The sequence below is a fragment of the Crassostrea angulata genome, chromosome 10, assembly GCF_025612915.1.
Source record: "Crassostrea angulata isolate pt1a10 chromosome 10, ASM2561291v2, whole genome shotgun sequence".
NCBI lineage: Eukaryota > Metazoa > Mollusca > Bivalvia > Ostreida > Ostreidae > Magallana > Magallana angulata.
The window spans coordinates 39,350,430-39,373,164 of NC_069120.1; the positions used below are offsets into that span (position 1 = coordinate 39,350,430).

Sequence of the window (22,735 nt, forward strand, 5' to 3'; positions counted from 1 at the left end):
ATGCATTAAAGTTTGTGAAAGAAAAATGCAATAATATAATGTTATCAAGAGTAGAATATCCTTTCCTAAATCCAGACGGGCAACCACATATGAGTTTAAATCATCAGAATACATTTCAAGTTGACTGCTTAAATCACTTGTAAATAGTTTTTCAATACCGCTTAACAAAGTAATAGGTCTGGAATTCTCTGGTTGTGTTTGGTAACCGTTATTTTTACACACCGGTTTAACTATACAAATTAACCATTCATCAGGTACTATTTTTGTGTCGTAAATAATATTACATAACATCACATTTAAAGGTAAAGATATAACAATAGTTGATACAATATGTTCATTCAATACTTGATCAAAACCCGGAGATTTGATGTTTTTTTTTTTAACTTTTTACTGCGGGGAGGATTTCCTCCTCTGTTATAATCAAGAAACTCACAACTAGTTTACTCACACTCAAAACTTGGTTGCTCCATGTTATAACTATCGGTGCGTTCAGTTTCATTCATACTCCGCAAGAAACCATACATATCATCAACATTTTACTGCGCATTTACTAACTTGATCCGATTGATTTAAAAAATTTGACTGCGAAGATTTTTTAATTTCTGGGATAAATTAGCCTTGTAATCTTTAATACAGTGGTCTAAAGTTGTCTTGTATTCTTTGCTTTTTACCCCGAGAAAAGCTTTGGTTTCGTCGGACTTATACATATATATTGTGGATTTTCTTTGCCAAATGGAATTTTCTTCGTGCCGTTTTGCAACTTTTATTAAACCATGGTTTAGAGTTATTTTCACCTTAGGATGCCACATACAAAGTTATATCATGCATCAAACACGATGTAAACATTACCATGGATTTTAGATATTGGTACTACATATTATGACTTTTAAAAATGTAAACAATGATGGTGGGGGGGGGGGGGGGGGTGAATTTTACAAAGCAATCAATATCTTCGGTTACATATACACATCCTTCCTAAACAAAAGTGACCTCCATGTTACCAGGATACTTAAATTTCATTGGCTAATGACAATGTACAAGCAAAGGCAATTTATAAGTAGTTTAGATGGAAACTTGGTCTAAAATTAACCATTAAAACAAAAAAAATAATATAAATGTAAATTTAAAAATTGATTATGCGATACAATGATGGCATAAACCATATTATTTAATATTCAATTCAATTCAATTTATTTACAAAAACCGCATGTGGCGCAAGTAATACACACAGTATACAAATAAAGTTAGTACATGTACACAGATTTTCTTACGTTTAATGCATCAGGTATAAAGTTACAACTTTTTGTATTGATTTAACATCTGGTGGGTTAATTTTGTTTAAAGGTATACATGCTTATTAAAAAGTGAACAATATTCACTTCGTATTTGTTTATAAAGAGGACAAACAAATAAAAAATAATGTTGATTTTCAACAACAGATTGGTAGTTAATATCATATCTTTCATCTCTTGGAGTAATAGGGTTACAATATCTGCCAATCTCAATTTGTAATTTTTGGACACTTATAGTGACCAGTGAACTACTTAGAAACTTTTAATAGACGGTTACGTCATTTTTTATCTGTTTGTCCTTTTTATTAACAATTAGGATTTTATTTGAACATATTTTATTGCATACATATTATATAAGATACATATACAAATGGTTCTGACACAAGTTCTGGCAACTTACTATATAGGTATTAGGCCTTTACCAATTAGGAAGTGCATGAATATTGTATTGCATGTATATCTTAATTTTTTTTTAATCCAGCAGATGTTAAATAAACAAGAAAAAATCTTGACAAGCCAAAAAAAGGCTTATGATTATGGTTTGTCTAACTTTGCAAACAATCCGGAGGGGGGAGGGGGGGCGCTAAGCCCTCCCACGGTCCCGATGCCTATGCAATAAGTACATGTAACAAATTGTCAGACCGGTCCCGATTCCACCGTTCAAACAAGTAAAAACAATTTCTAAACCAGAGGCAGAGCGAGTGCTCGCGAGCGCTCACCAAAATTTGTGTTGCAGGTATAGAAATGATAGTACCAATATACCAGATGTTGACATCAGAGACATGTTAATATAAGATTCAGCCCGACAGAAACGGTAGAGCTTAGGTGATTAGCTGAATAAATGTTTAAATAATGATCATTTTAAAGTAAAATATCAATGTTTAAACTCAGTGATGGAATGAAGAAGTACTGCAGAAAGAGGGGTTAAAATAAGTGGTGAACCTCCTCTTACTTGAAACTTTTGCTCGCTGTTGTTTATTACATCCCATATCACATTTTCATTAATTTTCCAATTCAAATGTCGTTTTTTTTTAAAATATTGGTATTGTTAGCTCCCATTGTGTGCATTGTTTCGGATATTAAACGCAACTTTCAAACTTTAAATATGCCTGACCTTAGACTTTCGGCCATAAATCTTCGTAAAAAAATTGTTTTCGGTCGTGTGGATTTCCATTGGTGAAAATGGATAAGTTTCAGTGAAGAAATCTTCGATTTTTTCTCTATCATCGAGTTTAATTGTACTTTTTGACAGCTATGTGTATTTTTTTTAATCGTATAAAGTGGTGGAAACATAACCCGGGACAGATTATAGTAAGTGCGCGTGTGTATCGATGTTTACCATGGTTACATAACTGTAAAATTTCTTTCAGTGGCAGGATTAAATTGTGCAGTGTTAAAGCTGACATTAATTTATAAAAGTTTTCGGTCGCTATATTGTTTTTGATTGCTTCTCAATACTGGGGTATATATTTCGGTTGAGAAAGTAAAAGGTGGTTGCTTACGAGGAATTTGGGTGGCGTTGACTTCTTAATTCATGGAGTATAGTCTGCAGTAGTATGTTTGAAAAGAAAACGATAATCAATACAAAATAAAAGATGGCAAAATATTCGATAGAATTACCAAGGTATCATAATTAACTTACACAGATAGTGCTGAATTACTTCGCGCGCACATCGACCACGTGTGTCGTTCATTAAGTGCGCATAACGTACGTTTTCATCATATTGTATACCCCTGCCACAGTACCTGTACATCCAAGACAGTAAATAAGTGATAATAAATCCAAGAAAGGAACACGTTGTTGTCTTTTTATCAATTTCTACAAAACCATGCTACAAATCCATGCTGTCACTGCACGATCTACTACAGTGTGTTGCGCATGTGCGGTGTCATAACAGTACGACAGGGGAAAACGTTCTACAATGATCGAGGGTTATTGAAATATATGTACCTGGATTTCAGTACATTTTCTTTTGTTTCTCATTGCATATTCCTTTTAAGTGAATTGAATATACATGTGTAATTATGCCCAAACATGAGCACTCGCAATCTGATGCCGTGTCTGAAAACTGTAGAGAAGCCACGAGTTAAACTATTCTCAAAAAATTATTTAGCTTTACAAGTCTTTTCTACTTCTCCCATGTAATAATTGTTCAATTTTTTAAAAAATCACCAGAATTATTATTTTGTAAATATCTATTTTGAGTCTTCTTTTTTTAAAATTTTTATCACAAAAAGTTACAAATAAATTCATTTTGTCAGTGAGGCCCCTTGAGGGGTTATATGTGATATTTATGTCTGTTCATGTTTAAATGATCTGAAATTAGTAAACCATTTATAATTTAACGAGAAAGAGTTCGTTTACCTTGTATTCCATGAAGACCGTAGTCTTTTATAGTTTTCAGCACTAGTACTATCAATCAAAATATACGTGGTACAGATAAACGATAAAAGATTAATTCAGTTTGCAATAAGGTATAGGAAAGGGGTTTTTATGTACTTAAATTGTCACGATCAACGTTATTTCTTATTTCTTAGCAATAAATGGGTAAATCTGGTGTAAAATGCACTTGCTTTTCAGTTGTACTGTCTCTTTAATGTATCTACATTCAATTCACAGGCCCAAAAGCCACCAGATCACTCTTCAGTAATTGATATGTATCAGTTGTTAGCTTTGTGATCGGCAATCTCACTGGTCCGACATCAATCTCACTAATGATACCAAACATAGCCTTTGCTACTTCTATCCCAGCTCCTGTAAATAAAAATTCAGAATATTTTCAAAAGACTGTGCCATTTGTTTCTTTTCAAATATTATCACTTTACAGCGTAGCGCAGTGAGAGTTTATCTACGAATCTGTACGTCATAAGTTCTAATTTCACTGGGAATTTTAAAATTTTCACCTTTCAAAATTTTTTTAAAATGCACATTTTGGTTTAATATGTAAAATTCAAAATCTTTAACCCAGTTGAAGTATTCTAATTAAAATGTACTTTTATTCCCATTAATATCGACATATGTCCCATACACCTTGAACAAAATAACATTTATACCATATTTTCCACGTATTGTATCAAGTTCAAACATCCGAGCCTGTGGCGAAAAAAAAGTCATCATCATATTTATTGTCAATGATATATGATAAATATATGTAATTCTATTAAACAAGTACAAGTATTTTGTTTTAATTCTTTCACATTTATATTTTTATGTACAATGAACGTAAGTTACTTGAATCTTCAGTGCTGTGTGTTTGTCCCCAGAATCATGGGCCGTCTTCAGGTTGTAGAATAATGTTCCCATGTATGGCAGAGTCACCGGGAAATCAAAGCCGAGGGAAAAATAAGGTAAGAATTCCTAATGTTTAAATGAGAAAACAACACTGTTATTAAAAATGAATTTAAGAGTATATATAACAATTTGATAATATTAAATACTTGAATCAAAGTATTTAGGATTTCAGAAGCGTTGATAATAATTACCGCCTCTGTTCCCATTAAAACTTGGAAACGACTTGGATCCACCAAAGAACTGTTATAAACTTTCCTCACTTCCTTTGAAGTATGCTTAACTCCAACCAAGTTTGGAACCCTGTCTCTTGCTCTCTGTAGAATTTTAGACGGATCCACTGGAATAAAACGCAATTACATTATATACATTCTACATCGGATTCTTTGTGGTTTCATTTCAAACATTGATAATCAAGCTTATATCCTCAACTTTCTTCATTTGAGAGTCAACAAAAATAAAACTCCAATAGTTACATATGTGCTAGTAATAAATTTTTGCTTCTATTTGAACAATGACTGTACATTGTACAAGTGTATAGAGTATTAGTTAGTGCATCAAAGTATGAAATCGTACCATTAATTCCTGTCAGATAATCAATGGAATAATAGAAGAAGGGTAAATCTGGAGCTGCACCGGCGATCTCCGATATACATTCAGTCACTATTTCTATTATCAAAAGAGATGTGTGTTACGTCACTAACATCAAAATTATGCTATTATCATATAGAAAGAAAGAAAAAAAATAAAAAAAACTGCTTTTCAAAAATAAAATTACACAAAGTCAAAAAGGTTTATACAGCCATAATTTCATAACTCTCAATCAAAGTACTGAAGTACTGACGGGAGTTGATTTTATCGATTATCATTTATTATAAAATCAACTTATCTTGCGTGGCAATTAATTTCTAGTCTGTAATATGAATTTTAATTAGATTTTTCAGACAAGAATTTAGAGAAACCCCATATAAATCATGTTGTGTAATATTTAAAGATAAATTTCAAACTATGTATTAGTAATCGAAACAATTCTAAAAATTGTATGGATCCAAGCACTATAGATATTGAACTCCAGTACGTCTCGTTCAGCCAGACGCTCGGCTGTCTCCGTTAATCTCCTACAAGCAAGAGAGCCTCTCTGATTGTCGGAGATTTACGGAGACAGCCGAGCGTCTGGTTGAACGAGACTATATTTAACTCTGGTGTAGGAATACATGAGACTACATAAATATCTAAATTGTACGTATTATATAAAATCTTACTATTTTCAAAGTGTTTATAGATAACATTCCTTGAAAAACAATGCTTCAGCATACATTACATCGAATTTTTCTATTATATTCAAGAACTAAAACTTGTCAGCGGTGATGATTTGTGCTTAGGTCCAAACACTGTTTCACTTTCGGTTTGCCAGAGTGACTGCATAGGAGAGTTGATTAAAATCAACTCTCAAAAATTAAAATATATGTATATAACCACAAACCCTCATTGGCAGGCTTGAAGAAAGAGGGACAGAGAGATGCTATAGCGTCTACACCAATGGAACTCCCATGTCTAGCCTAAGTCACCCAATTCAAAACAACTCATTAATTACCATGCTCATAATAAACTCACATCTGATATTGATTGAACTGATTAATTGCTTTTACGGGTAATTCATCGGGCATTAAGAACCATTTTTGCTTATGCATGATGACGGGAAGTGTAATAAAAATTATTTGTTACGGGCTTATAGCATAATTGTGTGATAAACATTTTAATTATAGAGAGAAAAAAAAATCAGAACCGCCACTCACTAATTCTTGTGAATCTCGAATATTATTTGCTCCAACATGGAGAATAATCTTCACTCTGTGAAAATCAAAAGCTATTTGAAATAACTTTTCTATTATAGATACCAGTGATTAAAACAGATTATAGATTTTTGAATAAAGGCTAATTGTTTTTTTTCAATGCTATAAATATCAGCACTTGTGTACTTATCTTCATCGTACTTACTTTCCTTTTGCTACCTTTACCCATGCCTCTGCCGACTCTTTCCTCTCGTCCACAGTCATTGACATTCCCTCTCCTACAGTCCCATTTACTGATTGAAAAGAAAGAACCCTTCTACGTTGGAGTTTCAAAGCACTGGGTCATATTGTCTTCAAATACCGATGGACTTGCCCGTACGGCGACCGAATTTTAGTAAGATTTGCTTTCCAAATTTAAAATTTAAATTAAATAAACTTTTTGAGATATTTTTTTACGAAGTGAAATGCTAAATTCTGTTTATCAGAAAAGTACTGCCAAGACATTGAAAATTTAAAAACCCATTAAATATATCTTTTGTGCAGTATGGATTTGTTATACAACGTTTTGGAGTCGGTGTTCGCCAATTTATACTCACCGAACGCGTACGGAATATTGTTGTTATTGAAGTAATCGGCGCTTTCTCCGAATTTGTCAAAGTTGATATCTCTGAATAATAAAAAAAAACCCAATAAATTAAACATAAATGTATAAAAATGCTTTTGGACACATAGAACAGCGTAAATTATTAACTTATTTAGCAGTAGAATATTTGAACGTATGACTTACCCATTCTCACGAAAGGGAGTAAACGGAGCAGCAACACATCCCGTCACCCTAAAATTCTAAAATTTCGGTGAAATATTTAGCAAGATGTATATATATAAAAAACTTCATTCTTTGTACTTTTATATAACATGTTTTGGGGTACCTTAAGGTTGTTGCCTGAGAATTTCCGAGATTGTTTGTAATAACAGTGCGACAGGAAATGGTCAGAAAACGCAAGTTGACTCCTTATGGCTCTAGATAACATCTTATTCCGATGACTGAGCTGTTATCTGTTGACAAAGCTTGGAAAGAACCAAGAATCTTAAGCTTGCACCTTTCTTTTCAATGATTTCAATGTTACTACAAGGTAAACGAATGTCTTTTCTAATAAAATATTACGCAAATACATGTCATGAAATTTTAAAAGTTGCACCATTAAAATTTGATCGTTGTTGCTTTGATTATTACAAATATTATATAATGTGATTTCTATTTCTGTTTTTTATATTTAATTCTCATACCATGTTCTTAAGAAGCACGTTGGATTTAATTTCTATCGAATAAAAAGTCTTTAAAAAGATACACTTACATCTTTTGTACATTTTCTTATATGCACAATACATGTATTTTTCGATATATTAGATGTAACGTTTCTTTATTTGGTGGTTTCTTTTAATAATTGTGCTTTTCAACACATACACTTTGTAATGGAGCTTGAAAACATAATTATTCAAATGAAAAAATGAATAAGAAAATACTGTCTGCCAAATTTTATTGTTAAAAAATAAATAAATGATAAAAGATGGTTAATATAATGCCAATTCCTGAGCATTCGCTTTTGGATGCCGTGTCCAAAAAATGTACTGAAGCCATGGGGTAAACTATTCTTTAAAAATTATTAGCTTTTCTATAATTAGAATTTACTAAAAGGCACTGACGTTTAAAAAAGGAAATAAACGTATTTCCTATACTGGATTCAAATGTCTATATTTGGAGGAAAAAAAAACCACAAAAGAAATAATTATTTAAAAAAGGAAGTAAATTTTCATACAAGAGAAAGTCCCGTAAATTGTAAGATTTTGTAGCAAAACAATAATTCTAATTATAACAAAAATCCTGCATTATATTAGAGATAATTACTTTTACTGCAAGACACCGGTACAGAAAAATATTTGGCTCGGGTTTACATTTCTTACAGTTATCCTTCTCCGAAATACCAATAAATCAAAGCCACTAATGATTTTCCAATAATTTATTTTAAAAAAAAACCCACTCTTGGAATTATGTACATATACCAACATTAAAGCCACAGTTATGAAAAGAACGAATAATTCCGGGATGTAAGAGTTACTTTACAAAAGTTATGTCCCTTGGCCGCCATCTTTGGGGAAAAACAATATATATTTCTCACAGTAGCCTTTGTAGTTTAGAGGGTTGTAACTCCGTCATGTGACATTAGAAATCCGTTTCCGATGTGAATTTTGATTGCCCCAAGTCGGGGCAACCCACACATCGAAGGAATAAAATAAATTTCAAGAGATTTCTTCACAGGACGCCCAAATATTTGGTTGCATAAAGAAGGGAAAAGTTGTTTTTTCCCTTTTGACCTTTTGGTTGACCCCACAAAGGGGAACAACTTATGCAAAGTGTGGATTGGACTATTCAGGGTAAAGGACATTTTTATATGACTGTATTTGTAATACATGCAGTAAACAAATGACAAACCATGTTAATTGTTGTGTAATTTTCATACCTGCTTTAAATGATTCATACATAATTTCAAAAGCGTTTACCTTTTATTTCTTGTAATAGCTGTCATTTCAAGGTCAGAAGGTGATGGGAAAAAAACCTTGGTTTTACTTTCATTTTAACGCTAAATACAGTTTTGGATAAGTCTAGCTTTGTTGTTTCGGTAGCTATATTTCTAGCATGTTTAGGCAAGAAATATATTCAGTGGGACATTTAAATGCTCCGTGTGTTCTTTAATTAGTTGCACATACTTATATTTCATTTAAATTAAAGACAGCACAAGGTTTGTAACACAGTATTCCAATATTTTATGAACATTAAAAAGTGAATTATTAAAATACAATCATATATTAATTATGACTGGTGATTTTGGTGTTTTAAAGGGACAATCGTTAGGGGTGTTTAATTATATGAAATATGCAAAACAATTTGTATTCTTGGCCTCGTCTATCGTTCTATCTTTGTTAGTCTTTGTAACAACTGTACCATGCCCTTATTTCTGCGCCGGTAAGGTACCGGTAAGTCTTATTTTTGCTATAAAACACCACCACATTGTAATTTTTCCATTGTTATAATATGAAATCCATATTTTCATAATACTCATATATATATATATATATATATATATATATATATATATATATATATATATATATATAAAAGATGATAAGTGGTCCTAATATATTGTATACAACTATTAAGGTTAGGACAAGTGTCTTAACTATATTTGACAAGAAATTAGGACTACCGAAATTAGCTCTACTATTGTCGTATGTACAGTCCAATAATCGAAGGAACACACATTCATAATATTCAAGAGAAAATACTGATACAATTAGTTTGCCTTTCCTGTATTTAACAACATTTACATTGTGTGTATGTGTCTCTCTCTCTCTCGTTGATTTTCCTTGAAATAATTATTCGTTCTCTTGTAAATTAAAATCTTTCCTCCTTTGAGTATTATGAATTAAAAATTCTATCATTAATTAGCTTTTGGGTTTATTTCATTACATGGAACCATCGATATAATTTTCTTGTTTCTTTTTTAATTCCATTAGGTACCCAAACCACGAAATAAACAAAATCTTCAACACTTGTACATAAAAATCAAAGCAAAATCACTCAGAAGTCTCATCATATCTACAATTATTCCACAGAGCCAAACTCATTCAGATCTTTCTTGAGTGAGTTGTATGTCTCAGTTGTTATTTTTGAGATTGGCAACCGTACCGGTCCTATATCCATTCCACTAATTATACCAAACATGGTCTTGGCTATTTCTATTCCAGCCCCTGTGTTTCAGAAAGAGGAAAATTATTGTACAGAAAAATCGTTTGGTATGAAGATAATGAAGGTTATTTCCAACAGAGTCAATAAAGGACCATATAGGTCAAACCTCAATATGTGAGATTTTAAAGGAAAATAGGGCATACCGTATTTTCCTCGAATGTTATTTAGTTCCAAAATCCGATTCTAAAGGAGAAAAGAAAAAATGAAAGATCATTAAATACAGCTTTCTATATCTTATTTACTATCTAGTCTATTATTATTCGTTATAAAATAAGACTATAATGTTACTTGAATGGCTTGCGCTGATTTGGTGTCTCCGGAATCGTAAGCAGTTTTCAGTTTGTAGAATAAGGTTCCCATGTAAGGCGCAGTTACCGGAACGTCAATACCATAAGTGAAATATGGTAAAAATTGCTAAAAGAAAAGGATATACATGTATAACATTTGGAGAAGGAGCTATGGCCAATTGACAAGGACTTTAAACGTTTGATTAATCTTGATATATACAGTATGTACCTAAAATTGAGACATTATACGCATGCTTACTGAGTCTGTTCCCATCAAAACTTGGAATCGGTTTGGATCAACCAAGGTACAGTTATGTGCGTTATTCAATTCTCTTGAAGAATGCTTAATACCGACTAAATTCGGAATCTTGTCCCTTGCTCGCTTGAGAACTTTGGACGGATCGACTGATTGAAAAAGACAGTGGTTTTTCATTTGGTTTTAATTAGTACATTATTAACATTATGGTGTCTGATGAATAAAGAATATAAACGCCATACCGTATATTCCCGTAACAAAGTTGATGCAGTAATAAAAGAAGGGTAAGTCTGGAGCTGCCCCTGCAATCTCTGACATGCATTCAACAACCATTTCTATTCAAAAATATATAATTACTCGCATTTGTTTTATTTATGCAAAAAGTATCGGTATGTGGTTTTCATAAGTTTTTAGTAACGACAACTTGTAATGTTTTGAAAAAAAAAAATCAAAACTGGCAGATTGGAACAAGGATGTCTCAACAAATTTAACATATGTACCATGAGTTTAAAACGGCAAAAAAATAACACTTTTGAAATTATCAATAAATGCACATTTACAGAGACATTTAACGTACAGGATCACATACCCGCGTTGGCAGGCTTGAAAAATGATGGACTTAGTGATGCTATAGCGTCCACTCCAATGGCACTAGCGTGTCTTGCCTAAACAAAACCACAGCACAACAGTACTGGTATTCAGCGCGCTCATGTGTGTGTGTTTATGTATGTAACAAAATGAAGTCAATTGTCAATAATAAATTGAATTTGGTTCATTTTTTAATAATAACCGTACTCACAAGTTCTTGTGAATCTCGGATATTGCTAGTTCCAACATGAAGAATAATCCTTAGTCTAAAAATGAGTAAGCAGAAGAAATACACATGCCTTTAAAGATTTAAACAGTTTATAAACACTCAAAAGTTATTCTTTCTACACGATTGCTGATGTCGGTAAAGAAAATTTAAACTCTCCATAGATTGCAAACAACAATTAAGGTATAATACATGTACCTTAACATTCATGAATACAAATTTAAGTTATTCCTAACAAAATTTAAAATGAATAAAAGCAATTTAACAATCATCTAAACCATTGTGACATCCTAATATTTGATTATCAACGTCTACGAAAAATCATTTTATAAGAAAACAATGTCACTGGAATATGACCTTTTTACACGGTGACATGTGCACTCACTTTCCATTCGACGCCTTTACCCATGCCTCTGCCGACTTCTTTCTCTCTTCCAGGGTCATTGACATTCCCTCTGCTAACGTACCATTAACTGATTGAATTAAGGATGAATAATTATGACATCAAATTGTTTAAGGTATGCAATCGAATAAGTCCTCTTATATCAATAATTTTTTGTAATGGTAAAATATGCTTCCTATTTAAATGGACGATTTGAGCTCAAAATTTTCAATTTTTTTTTTTACATCTTAAATGTCTAGAATGGTCAATATGGATATTTTTTTAATGCTTTGTCAAAATTTGAAAGGCAAATATTGAGTAACAAGCAAGTTACAGAGGTTGGAATTTTTTGTTTTGTAAACAAAGCTCGAGACGTTATTGTTTTGAATATTATGTGCTGTATTAGTATAAGATAAAGTTTAACGTTGCTTTTTGTTGTTGATATTTTTTTTATTATCATATTGAGTCAGTTTATCTTATTTGTCACAAGATACCGGTAATCTATCAAAGCAAAGGTAATTTCTTTACTTTACATTATTTCTAAACAAATATAAGACTTGAGCTTTGTTTACAAATCGACGGATTTTTTCCTCCGTATCTCGCTAGTAACTTGACTTCCAACATTCAAATTTTAATGAATCATGCAAAGTTCACAAGTAAACCATTTTATATACCAAAAACAAAATCAAAACAAAACAAAAACAAATTAGAACTAAAATTTTCATTTCAAACCGTGTCTAGGTAACTTTAAAGTTTAATTCAAAAAGCTTTTTTTGGAAGAGCCAAAATTTAGTAAAATTAGATGTCTAAGGTTTCTTTTGTTTTGAGTAGTTCTCATCCATTAGTCACAGAAGTGCTATTTACTTATTTCTTCACTATTTAATAATAAAAACCAAACCAATATAATACATGTAAGTATGTAACTAAGAGGAATAACTGTTACTGAATTAACATTACATGCACTTTTTACATGTGGTAAAAAGGTGTTTCTTTTCATGTTCAATTTAATTTCTTTTGGAACAATTATTTAAAAAGGAAAATTTTCAACAGGTGTTTAAAAATAAGAAGCTTGATTGAGCCTGAATTTATGGGATTTTTCCGGTACTCACCAAATGCATATTGAAAGTGGTGATTTCTTAGGTAGTTGGCGTATTCTTCAAATTTGTCAAAATTGATCTCTCTATATAACATAATGAATATTCTTATTCAAAAACAATGCTTCTAGATACTAGTATACAAACTGTTCTGAAAATTTTTGTTGCTATAAAAAGATAGATGTAGAATTACAAATGACAAAATGTAAAGATAGTGTTTTAATTGTGCACAGAAACAGACTAAACTAAATCGCCTTTTTAAAGTAAAAACGTTAATCATTTAATTAAGATCATTGAATTTTTTTTCTTTAGTTAATTAATGCTCATAGACTTGAAACATGCAGAAAGGGTCTTTTGTACATGTACGATAGTAGATTGTTGTATACACAGTTCCTTTCATAAAAAGGCAGGACGATTTTTGGTCATACAAATTGCCACAGTGTAGAAATTTTGCTTTTTTAGCTGCTTACCCATTATGGCGGAAGGGAGTGAATGGTGCAGCAACAGAACCCGTCACCTTAAATTTCTCAAACTTCTGCAATAAGAAAAGGAACTAAAAACACTGACAATTAATGAAGTATTTGCATGCATTTTTGTGTTTAACGTTCAAATTGTACATGCTTTAAAACAAATCTCAAATACCTTAGAGTTGTGTCCTGCCATATTTCGTGCTAGTATGTGTTTATTCTGTGGCACGAAATTGTCAGAGAATGAGAGCGACCTCCTTATGGCTTTAGATAAGGGAGTTCGTCTCGGGCGTGATTATACGTTTGTTTAAACGGCTATAGGTAATCTCCCAGTGGCAAATGGTTGTTTCAATTTGATATATGTATGTGAAGAATTATCTGATCTGTAAATTATTTACAAATAATTTGACATTACACCTTTTTTGAAGGATTAAACCTTATCTTAAGCTGTTTCAAACAAGTGGATCAATGGAAAACGTTATAAATTTTAAAGCATCATGCTTACAGGACGTCAAGTAGTAAAGGAGAAGTTAGAAATGAAAATGAGATACAGGAATCATTTGTATATGGAATTAAACTTAAACCTTCAGACATTCCGCATAAAATTAAAAATTTGAAATATTTTACTCATACCTGCATGTTGTTCGACGGTATATGTCCAACAGTCACACAGTCCTTATGTAATACTGGGACAACAGGTGGAGAAATTTGAGTTTGGCCGTATCAATTGTAAAAAAAAAATTAAAAGTTGCCGTTGGTACATCACCATTACCTGATACAGCTACAGATGTTACATGTACTGCAAGAACTCAGAAACACAAACCCTTTGCTAAACTGCATGTTACGCAGGTCTTTCTAATTTTTCAGGAAGGTAACCTGACATTTCCTCATTCACGTGTAGTTTGTACATGTATTACAAGATACTTTCAGTACTATGTTGCGTAGTTTCAGTAACATGCTCAATGGAGCATCTATCTATCTATCTATCTATCTATCTATCTATCTATCTATCTATCTATCTATCTATCTATCTATCTATACTACTACATTAAAATAATAGACTCGACTTTTTGGGCTTTAATACCAAGAAATCAGAAAAGTACTGTCTTTTGTTTTATATATTTGAAACATCATTGGTGCTTGAAGATTACCAATTTGTTTTTATTTTTTCTCGGTCAAGCTTCGCTAATTAATAATCAACGAAAATTCCTTTAAAAAATCCGGAAATCATCTGGATTTTTTTGGATTTTAAATCTTGGGCAAGCGCATTACATTCACGGTAAATCTTGGGAGGCTTTTTAGTTTATGTTTCCACTATATCACATTTGCATGGATAAACTCAGAAACGATAATACAAAAACGTGTAAATTTTCATCGAAATTTTGCTATGTACATTTATATCCTGTTCATCAAAGAAATACGGGAAATAACTCCAACTCAGTGCATTTGATATGAAAAATTCTGCGAATTCCGAATGTCAACTTGAAGCGAGTTAAAACGGTGGTGAAAAAGTGTTCTTCATTCATATGAATTAAATTTTACGATGAAAGGTATTTACAGCCTCAAAATGGTTTATCATGAAGAATTTGACTGTTATTATCGACGAAGCGTCATTAAATTTCTCAAAATCGTTTTCGAGCGATTCAGCAGTTTTTGCTACATTACGGGTATATCATGGGAAGCATTTTAACTGGTGAAGGCCTGTCCCGAGACACCGATTATTCAACTAAGCAGAGTCTAGTGAAATTTACAGCATTTTTGTAGGCTTAAAGCTTGGTTATGTATATGTCAACAATACGGTGCCTCGATGTATCTATTTCGTTAATGTCCGATATCATATGCAATTTCAACCCGTGCACGCACGGGTCAAAGTGTAGTATTAAAGAATGTGTCCTGGGTAGTACTTGTATGTTTCAAAACACCATACAAGAAGTTGGCAAAAAACACCTCGGGTAGAATCGTCGCCACTTCTCATATCTTTACCAAGAGGAATATTCCAATTTTAGTCAAGAATTCAACCTTTAGGAGCAAAGGAATGAAATGACAAATAAAAAAATTTCATAAATAGGTTTGTGGCAGTCGCCCCACATAATGAATGGACTGATAAGAAATGTAGGGTCTACTGTAGCCCAGGTTACATGGTGAAGCATGCGAGATCACCTTTGGGGACCTCTGATCTAAAACCTACGGTGGCATATCTCTGCATATTTGATAGAAAAATAACTTGCACACAATGGGCAGAGATTTGCCACCATAAAAACCCTTTTAAACTGCAAAAAGCTCACTAAAGAAATTGAGAATAGGTTTAGGGTTATGGAGTCCAACAAGATGCATTAGACTAAATTTTGGTGGGAAGACCAAAAGAATGGAGAGCATATGAAGGATCGGAGCATCATGTTTCAATACTTTCACTTTGTGTCATGAATGAAAAAACAAAATTAGACAGCTCTTGAGGTTAAAATACGATTGGGAATGAGATAAAAACAAGACATGACAGGCCCATCTAACAGCCTCCAAGGCGTATACCTAAGGCTTTTTGCAAATGAGGAACACAATTTGCCATTAAAATCGAACGGTTTTAAATGCAATACATGTACCTGCAATGATAATTGTTGGTGTCAGAAGTGATTCATAGCTCAGTACAAGTACTATGTATTATTTTACAATATGTTATAGTGTCAAAATTTGGATAATAACTCAGCACGACCACGTTACGTTTGTTTTCATGGATATACATGTTTCTTTTTATAAATTCGGTTCCCACATTTTAAAATTTCACCATAAAGAATATCTATATGTTATTTTTATGGTAGTTGAAATTTTAGGTAGCAATGTTACGTGATCCAGACAGTTTTTGAGTTCTAAGATTAGGACGTATCTTTATACAGTTGTAAACATCTAAAACAAAAGCTATCAAAAATTAAAAAAAAATAAACTTAAGATTAGTTTAAATTAAAGATTCTAATCGTTGTAATTTATAGTATGCGTGTATATATCATGTGCACATTTCAACTTTTACTTGAATTTTACGATAATCTCTTACAAATAGACCTTGAAAACATTTTATTTAAAAATCAAATTGATGATTGGACACTGACTTGACAATAAACTTAATAAATCTATATTTGTACATTAATATGTACATGTATATCTTGGTCTAACATCTAATAAGTAAGCGTTTAAACTCTGTGATCAATAGGAAACTTAAAAAAAACCTCTTGTTACGTGAAGAATTTGATTCAGTAGATAATCAAAGATGTTCTTACACAATTCAGCTTAATGCTAGTATTTTGCAAAGTACGACCATCAAATGTAAGCTTATATAAAACGTTTAAATCATTGTACTGTATATGCATACAAACAATTTCGTATACTGTTGTACAAATAATTATAGATGTATATATATATACACAAATACAAGTGTACAAATATTGGCAGTCTGTGACGATGTTGTCTTGCATAGAGTTCTCAGTCTCTCGACAAAACTTAATGACTGCTTTTTCGGTGCTCAGCGATTTCTGGAAGACTGTTGCTCTCCGATGATGTTTCGTTTGTGTCTGTTGCATGCTGAAGAAACTCCTCGTACGTTGGTGGCGGGTCTGTATAATCTTCTGGTGATTGGGTAGATTCGTCACGTGTTTGAACCACGTGACGTTGATTGTCAATCACTGTATGGTAAGCTGGTGGTTCATCATCATAAATGGATAATCTAAAATCAAAAAGCAAAAGATGTCTCGGAGACAAAAATTCAGCCATAGTGATGTGATTTTATTTTTAAAGTTCGTGTAATCTTGCACAAAATAATTGAACAATATTATACAGTTAAAATACTGTTCCGTAGAATTGAGTTAGTGGCAGCGTACTAGGCATTTTTTTCACCCGCATAAGATATATAATCACAGTATACTGAGTGATAGACCATTGCCTAGAGAGTTAAACCATTTTTGCTGTGTGTCTCATTTAACAAATAAAACATTCACATTTAAATATTAACATCCCACAGGAAAATAATGCTTCCTAGGGGAGAAATAATCTTCCTACAGGATATACCTTTGTAGAAAATAATGTGGGATTATTTATAAATATAAACAATCCTGTTAATATATTTATTTCCTTTAGGATAAAGGTATTTCCTACAGAAAATTCAAACAAGTAGTATTCTTGAAGAAGTTTATCGTTCCTCCGGATTTTAAATTTAGTTGGATTTTTGTTTAAATCTTATCGGAATTTTATTTCCTACAAATAATTTAATTCTGGTAGGAAGTGTTACATATCCTATTCGAAAACTGGGAAAAATTATTTAATCCGTAGAAGTTTATCTAACAAAGGTAAATTTCTCATCTGACAGACAAGAAACACCAATAACAAATTAAATAGATTATATTCTCTAAAACTTTCTCTTAAAGCAATGGTCTATACTAATACTTAAGCCATTTCAATTTCAAAAACTGGTCTTTAGGTGGGCTTTGGTGTTGGCCTAATTATCCGAAATAGTGTTGTATATTTTTATTTACAAATATATAAAATTTATATATTTGCTGCCCAAGCTTATTTGTATATTATATATGTAAGATATATATTGCAGCCATCTCTCAAAAATTAATTGGAAAAAAAAACCACAATAATCTAAAATCTGTGGGAGGTGTCGCCTTTGAGGTCCTTGAATATATTTTTTATCATTAAAAACATATGCATTTATGATTATGCATAGAAATAATAAGTGGTAAACTTTGTTGATATTGAAAAGGTTTGAAAAGACGACGCAAAAGACAGATTGACACTATATATATTTACCCTGACAATTTTATGACAATGCTTAGGGCTTACATACACAGTTTATGTAGGTAACCTGCAGATAACTTACCTGGGGTATTCATGTGCCTCGGCAATGCTGACACCGCACATAGTCAGAGAATTGCTGCTGTACTAAAACAAAAAAAACCCACAAAAGCATTCAAAAAATCTTCAAAGTTCACATAGTGTTAACTGTAAGGGGCTGCTATAATTGAATTGGATATGGATTTTTGACGTTTCCATCTCGTCCTTAATGTGACGCTGACTTAACCGTTCTATTTGTTCTCATTATTTGATACACTCATTTCGTTGTATCCATGCTGCAAATCACTTAAAGGCAATTTAAGGCAACAGAGCTATCAGTCAGGATGATGGGGGAAATAGAAAGGCTTCTCCGTGTGCACCGACTTTTTTAATAAATGCTTTTCACCGAGATCGTTATTCGGTTACTGTCTGATTTCGCTAGTTACTGGCAGTGGCAGATCTATTAATATCACTATGGCACAAACATGATAAATTTCTAAGGATATTTTTAAAAAGACGTGTCTTTTGAAAAGTAATCTTTGATGCTAATAGCAAATATATTCATCCTTCAACTTGGTATTTGTTTTTTTACAAATGGGAAATGCTTTATGCCAAGCTAACGGGGATATTGATTGACTCTGTTAGTTTTTGCAAATATCTTTTTTTTTTCTCGTGTTTTGTTCTAGTAATTGAATATAACCATACCTTGGGCTCAGAAAAAGTTACATATGATCTGAGACAACTTTCCAGATATTTTTAAGATTATACAAGCCAATCGTATTTAAAAAGAAGAAGAACATTCTAATTTATTAGCATTCAGATGACTTTGTCATACATGCACCCCCCTTCCTGAATACAACCACTGAAATCTGCGAAGTTTTACCGAAGTACGATAATGCTCTATATAAATCAACTAATTTTTTTCGGCTTTATCATACACAATATTAAATATTGAAAAGTATCCGAAGTTTGGCTATTAGTATTGATTCAAGATAACAGTACATGTACTTATTTCATGATATTTACCAAAACGCGTGGAAAGCTGGTATTTGGAACAACCATCATGATAAAGTAAAGCATATTGATTGTAAATGTCCATTATTAATACATGTCCATATTTACATAAGCGTGTATACATTAATACATGTTTATATTTACATATAAAGCTTGTGTAAATATACTTGCAGTATTGCACATATTTGGACGAATAACGTTAATTAAACAATGTATCCATTATACATGACCTCTCCTTTCTCATTCTTTGCAATTCTATTCTCAAATTAACATTGCAACTAACAGAAGATACACTTTTCTACAACAGACTGTAAATTCAGACTATATTTGCTCATTGGTATATTTTCATTATTACCTCCATTATCGGACGAGTCAGAAGTTCCCCCGTGTAACTCCTGATGACAAAACTCTGCTGTGTGTTAGTTCTCTTAGCCTTGATTTGGGAGAAAGCCCCACGGGCTAGCACTAATATTCCCACTACAATCAGAATAGGCCCGGCATATCTCTCTGTTTTCTCGTTTTCATACCGCTCCAAATTTTGAAATGTAAGTGACGTAATGATGACTCCAACAACCAATAAAATCAAACCGGATATGACGTAGCAAATGGCGTTTCCAAGCAGGACGATGCAGGGGTTTTCATAACGTATATACCGGCGTGTTTCTGGTCTACTTCTCCAAGAAATCACAGTGTGCATTATTCATTTATCCACTTCCTGAAAATTTAAAGTACATGGATTGTAAACCCCATAATACAATCTACCCAAATGTGTCGAACATTGTTATACAATAGTGGATAAATGGCAACTTCTTTCATTTTATAATTCATTACATATGACTTTTTAGGTCGCTTGGGTTCGTTTTCTCTAGCATTTATAGTTTTTGTTTGTGTATATCGTATCAACGCAGAGAACTCTTACCTTTTGTCTGAATGAATCATCTTCATCAGTTTGAATGCACGCAAAGAAAAAAAAATCAGATACACCGCACCGATCTCCAAGGCTATTTATCCTTAACAACGCATCAGACATAGATAATATACAATGTTGCATCAAAACTAAGAATTTGACTGTATCATCTGCTGTTTCTCTCCAAAAACACTTAGATGCACATTAAGCGCAAGTAATGTTTAGAAGCAAGGAAGCAGTGATACATGGGAAGTGTTTGTTGTAGTTATTGATCAAACGGCGGTAAGGCGGTGTAGGAAAAGCTTGTTGAATCAATAGTACTCAAATGTTCTCTTTACTAATACAGATAGAAAAAGAAAGATCGCCCGAGAGGGACACAGAAATTTGATTAACATTTCCACCGCGAATTTTGGTGCTTCTGTTCACGAAGAAAATTTCTTGCTAGTGCGCTCTTTTTTGGTAAAGAGGAGAAAAAATTGATAGATTCTGTGAAGAGATTAATTATATCAACGTATATTGTATTAACTCTCTATTGATTCTCCATGAAAACTCTGATCAATCTGTGCCACATAATATACCGCGAAAAAGAGCAGTGTGTACTATAAGAACTTGTAAAATAAGACGTGAGGCGCCAAAGGTCGCCATATTGCTGCCATAGAACGTCTGCTCGCGTTTTTCGAATTTTGCTAAATCATTTGTGTAGATTAAAAGGAAAGGGGGATAACGTTGGTTATAATTGAATAACGATAAATTCACCTACTACTACATACTAATTCGTTTCTTTAATTACATAGGTTACAGCAACACTGGGGGTAATAATGACTAAATTAGATTTTCTTTTCTGCAGTCGGTCTTCATCCTACTTCCTAATTGGATAAATGAAATTAATAAAAGATTAGCTCGGGGAAAACGTTTTCTTCAAGTTCAAGTTCAGTTTATTCACTCAAACCAAAGATGAAGATATATACAGAAAAAAACAAAAATAAAAATCGTCAGAGATATACATTATACATTGTAAGAATAATATTGTACTTTTAACGTCGGAGAACTAACGATTTACGTATGTTTGTTTACCTAATCTATGACACGTTGTGAACGCCATTGTATCTACAATTATCTTCAAAGTAATATACGTCAAGTGTTTAATGGAATGAGACAAAAGTTACTCTACGGCTTTTGTAAGAAGAAGTCATTAGCAAGGGGAACTCACTCGAGATACTTAAAATGATTTATATTTACATCCATTAAGTATTATTCCTTCTATCAATTGTTTTTCCACAGCTATATAGAAACTTACAGGACTGAAATCTACACGATCCAATTCTAACCAGTTTATCAATCGTTTGAAATTAATAACCAACTAAGAAAAATCACGGACCGCACGAAGTAATTACGATGGTGTCAGAATCAAATTCTCATAGAAGACGTTTTGGCTTGGGTTTTTCTTTTCTAACCTCATTGTCGTGCACAATAATTTAGTTACTTTAACTATTTTTTTTACGATCAGTTCATTGTTTTGTTAAAAGAAAGATGTAAATATAAACAATAAAATGTTTCTTTGATTATTCATGAGGGTTATGAAAGTAGCGATCATTGCAGAACAACAAATTACATTGCCCGCTAACGCGAAATTGCCTGAACCATCCGAAACTTGTCTTTATAGTAACACTTTTCAATAGTGGCTGAGTCGTAAGTTCAATATTTAGATCCATTTAGTACGAATTAAGGCAGACCATCCAAAACTGAAGTATATATTAAGATTTTGATTGAACTAAACTACATTGTACGAAAGACAAATAGGGCCACATAAAAAAATATTTTTATCTCGTAATTACGGGAAAAGAGCTCGTTATTACGAGTTTATTATCTCGTTATTACGAGAAAAGATCTCGTTATTACGAGATAACTTTCTCGTTATTACGAGTTAGATATCTCGTAATTACGAGAAAAGATCTCGTTATTACGAGAAAAGATTTATATGAAATGTTGCGTTTCTGAAAAGACCTCCAAGTCGACTGGATACATAAAATGATCTGATTTGACATTTTATCTTAATGAATACGTGGAAAGAGTTTTCAACATATATCATAATCCCACTCCGAAGTAAATACCAGGTAAACCTATAGTCGTAAAAACGCAATTCTATTAGTTACAGATGATTTTAATGACTATATAGTTTCAATAATGGATATACAGGATTTACCCGAATTGTGTTTTATATGTTCATACACAACCTACATGCATATTGAAAATAATTGATTTTGTATATATTAACATTTTGTAGTCTTAAAACAAATAACATGCATGTATCCTTCTTATTAATAAACAGTTCAATGCATTTATTAATCAATCTGCTTTGCTACTTTTTCTAAAATTTCTTTAAAACTGCTTGGTCTGATTTTATATACAATTATGTGTACGCTTTTAAACGATGATAATGCTAAGGATGTGTATAATAACTTTGTTAATTAGAAATGATAAATTCGCACTTTGATGCGTTAGGTTTTATCATTCAGG

At 32.2% G+C, this 22,735-nt stretch overlaps 3 protein-coding genes across 3 annotated transcripts; all 3 read right to left on the bottom strand.

The window, feature by feature from the left end:
• Window positions 1-971: 971 nt before the first annotated feature.
• LOC128168030 (N-acetylneuraminate lyase-like) lies at window positions 972-9,168 on the bottom strand. The gene is made up of 12 exons (XM_052834100.1): window positions 8,934-9,168; window positions 7,304-7,500; window positions 7,162-7,217; window positions 6,971-7,041; window positions 6,580-6,667; window positions 6,378-6,432; window positions 6,065-6,140; window positions 5,158-5,250; window positions 4,776-4,921; window positions 4,525-4,650; window positions 4,347-4,386; window positions 972-4,047 (listed from the first exon to the last, which is right to left on the bottom strand). Exons 2-12 carry the CDS (start codon window positions 7,403-7,405, stop codon window positions 3,902-3,904), a joined length of 999 nt encoding a protein of 332 aa, XP_052690060.1. The 5' UTR covers window positions 7,406-7,500; window positions 8,934-9,168; the 3' UTR covers window positions 972-3,901.
• A 747-nt stretch (window positions 9,169-9,915) lies between these two features.
• LOC128166782 (N-acetylneuraminate lyase-like) lies at window positions 9,916-13,860 on the bottom strand. The gene is made up of 11 exons (XM_052832158.1): window positions 13,655-13,860; window positions 13,483-13,547; window positions 13,028-13,098; window positions 11,922-12,009; window positions 11,522-11,576; window positions 11,312-11,387; window positions 10,965-11,057; window positions 10,726-10,871; window positions 10,468-10,593; window positions 10,323-10,362; window positions 9,916-10,181 (listed from the first exon to the last, which is right to left on the bottom strand). The coding sequence occupies exons 1-11, from the start codon at window positions 13,673-13,675 to the stop codon at window positions 10,036-10,038; spliced, it is 927 nt and encodes a 308-aa protein (XP_052688118.1). The 5' UTR covers window positions 13,676-13,860; the 3' UTR covers window positions 9,916-10,035.
• Window positions 13,861-16,018: 2,158 nt separating this feature from the next.
• On the bottom strand, window positions 16,019-20,500 carry LOC128166651 (uncharacterized). The gene is made up of 4 exons (XM_052831944.1): window positions 20,231-20,500; window positions 19,667-20,026; window positions 18,344-18,405; window positions 16,019-17,188 (listed from the first exon to the last, which is right to left on the bottom strand). The coding sequence occupies exons 2-4, from the start codon at window positions 20,006-20,008 to the stop codon at window positions 16,966-16,968; spliced, it is 627 nt and encodes a 208-aa protein (XP_052687904.1). The 5' UTR covers window positions 20,009-20,026; window positions 20,231-20,500; the 3' UTR covers window positions 16,019-16,965.
• Between the last annotated feature and the right edge of the window lie 2,235 nt (window positions 20,501-22,735).

Bases quoted from the DNA above. Each gene is read 5' to 3' on its own strand.
- LOC128166651 (XM_052831944.1), bottom strand. From the start codon at position 20,008: ATGCACACTGTGATTTCTTGGAGAAGTAGACCAGAAACACGCCGGTAT. The intron at 18,406-19,666 runs GTAATAATGAAA...TTTTTGTTTTAG, and splicing joins TGACTCGTCCGATAATGGAG to TACAGCAGCAATTCTCTGAC. The intron at 17,189-18,343 runs GTAAGTTATCTG...TTTTGATTTTAG, and splicing joins GAGGCACATGAATACCCCAG to ATTATCCATTTATGATGATG.
- LOC128166782 (XM_052832158.1), bottom strand. From the start codon at position 13,675: ATGGCAGGACACAACTCTAAG. The intron at 10,594-10,725 runs GTAAGCATGCGT...CTTTTCTTTTAG, and splicing joins TTTTGATGGGAACAGACTCA to CAATTTTTACCATATTTCAC. The intron at 10,182-10,322 runs GTATGCCCTATT...TCTGAAACACAG, and splicing joins TAACATTCGAGGAAAATACG to GGGCTGGAATAGAAATAGCC.
- LOC128168030 (XM_052834100.1), bottom strand. From the start codon at position 7,405: ATGTTATCTAGAGCCATAAGGAGTCAACTTGCGTTTTCTGACCATTTC. The intron at 6,433-6,579 runs GTAAGTACGATG...TGATTTTCACAG, and splicing joins GTAAAGGTAGCAAAAGGAAA to AGTGAAGATTATTCTCCATG. The intron at 4,922-5,157 runs GTACGATTTCAT...GTTTTATTCCAG, and splicing joins TTATCTGACAGGAATTAATG to TGGATCCGTCTAAAATTCTA.